Source organism: Colobus angolensis, unplaced genomic scaffold (genome assembly GCF_000951035.1).
Source record: "Colobus angolensis palliatus isolate OR3802 unplaced genomic scaffold, Cang.pa_1.0 Scaffold402, whole genome shotgun sequence".
Taxonomy (NCBI): domain Eukaryota; kingdom Metazoa; phylum Chordata; class Mammalia; order Primates; family Cercopithecidae; genus Colobus; species Colobus angolensis.
In genome coordinates, this window is record NW_012117400.1 from 226304 (window position 1) to 227884 (window position 1581).

Consider the following 1581-nt stretch of genomic DNA (forward strand, 5'->3'; position numbering starts at 1 on the left):
GCTGCCCACTCCGCTGCACTCCCCGCGCCCCTTCCCCGGCCCGCGGCCCTGACCGCCCCGTGTCCGGCCAGGATCAACTCGTAGGCTTTACGAGCAGAAGATATTCGAGTACGAGACCCAGAGACGGCGGCTCTCGCCCCCCGGCTCATCCGCTGCCTCCTCTTACCGCTTCTCTGGTGAGAGCCTCGCCTGTGGGGACGGCCTGGGACGCGGGGAGGATGGGGCAGCGAGGGTGTGGCAGGGGCGCCGGTCGAGAGCGGCACTGGGGAAAGGGGAGGGAAGTCTCGGGGTGTGGGGGGGGCAAACAGTTCTGTCTCCTCCTTTCAATCCAGACTTGGATTCGACGTCAGGGGATTCGGATATGTATGATCTTCCCAAGAAAGAGGACGCCTTACTCTACCAGAGCAAGGGTAAGGCAGGGGTTGGGTGGGCACGCTGGCACCTTCACCCGAATGTGTCAGGGACCCCGCTCACAGGGAGGACCTGAGACCTCAGTCCCAACCACTCCAGCAGCCTTAGGAGGGAGAAACTGTCACAGGTCCCGAAATGGGATTCAGATTAGGGCCATCGGGCCAGGTGGGGCACACCGATGCCCCCTCTGCTACTGCTGCCCCCCTTCCCAAGGCTACAATGACGACTACTATGAAGAGAGCTACTTCACTACCAGGACTTATGGGGAGCCCGAGTCTGCGGGCCCGTCCAGGGGCTTCCGCCAGTCTGTGACTTTACTCCCAGATGCTGACACGTTCCACCACCAGGTGAGCTGGCTGGCGGCGTCCTGTACTTGGGTACAACCTAGGGGATCGCGGCTGTGTTTGGATAAATCCAGGGGGCCACTGGGGAGACTCTGGCTCCCCAGACACCTGTATGGTCAGGGTCCTACTTTGGGGAGCCCTCAGAACTATGTGACTAGAGCACATAGGATGCATCCTGCACCCTGGTCTGGGATCTAGGCTCCAGCTCTTCCTGAGAGTCCTGGGGGCAAAAGGGGATGCTGGGGCATGAGCACAAGTGGTGAGGCCCCATGGATGAAAGGCTGAACACCCAGAGTCATTCAGGAGGGTGTGGGTCCCTGGCCTCTAACCAAAGGTCAGAGGGGACCCGCTGGGGAAGTTTGAGGGGGAAGTTTGAGAGGGACATGACAGGGCCATGGTGGCCCTGCCAGCCAGTCCCCTCACCTTGACTCTCTTCTCCAGGTGCGTGATGACGATCTTTTGTCGTCTTCTGAAGAGGAGTGCAAGGATAGGTATGTATGTATGGGGAAGGCCAGGGACAGGGGCTGGTTCTGGACCCAGGCTCCTGGCCCACCTGCTCCCCTCTTTTGCCTCAGGGAACGCCCCATGTATGGCCGGGACAGTGCCTACCAGAGCATTGCGCACTACCGCCCTGTTTCAGCCTCCAGCAGCTCCCTGGACCTGTCCTATTATCCTACTTCCTCCTCCACCTCTTCTATGTCCTCCTCCTCATCTTCCTCTTCATGGCTCACCCGCCGTGCCATCCGGCCTGAAAACCATGCTCCTGGGGCTGGGCTGGGCCAGGATCACCAGGTCCCGCTCTGGGGCCAGCTGCTGCTTTTCCTGG

At 61.0% G+C, this 1581-nt stretch overlaps 1 protein-coding gene across 1 annotated transcript in view; it reads left to right on the plus strand.

Moving 5' to 3' along the window:
* Window positions 1-1580, plus strand: part of EMD (emerin) — a gene marked incomplete at its 3' end in the record, with an annotated part of 2750 nt that extends 1170 nt beyond the window's left edge. Inside the window, exons 4-8 of the mRNA XM_011955919.1 lie at window positions 72-176; window positions 333-410; window positions 625-758; window positions 1197-1246; window positions 1331-1580. Coding sequence (XP_011811309.1) covers window positions 72-176; window positions 333-410; window positions 625-758; window positions 1197-1246; window positions 1331-1580 — 617 coding nt within the window. The remainder of the gene's footprint in view (window positions 1-71; window positions 177-332; window positions 411-624; window positions 759-1196; window positions 1247-1330) is intronic.
* Between the last annotated feature and the right edge of the window lies 1 nt (window position 1581).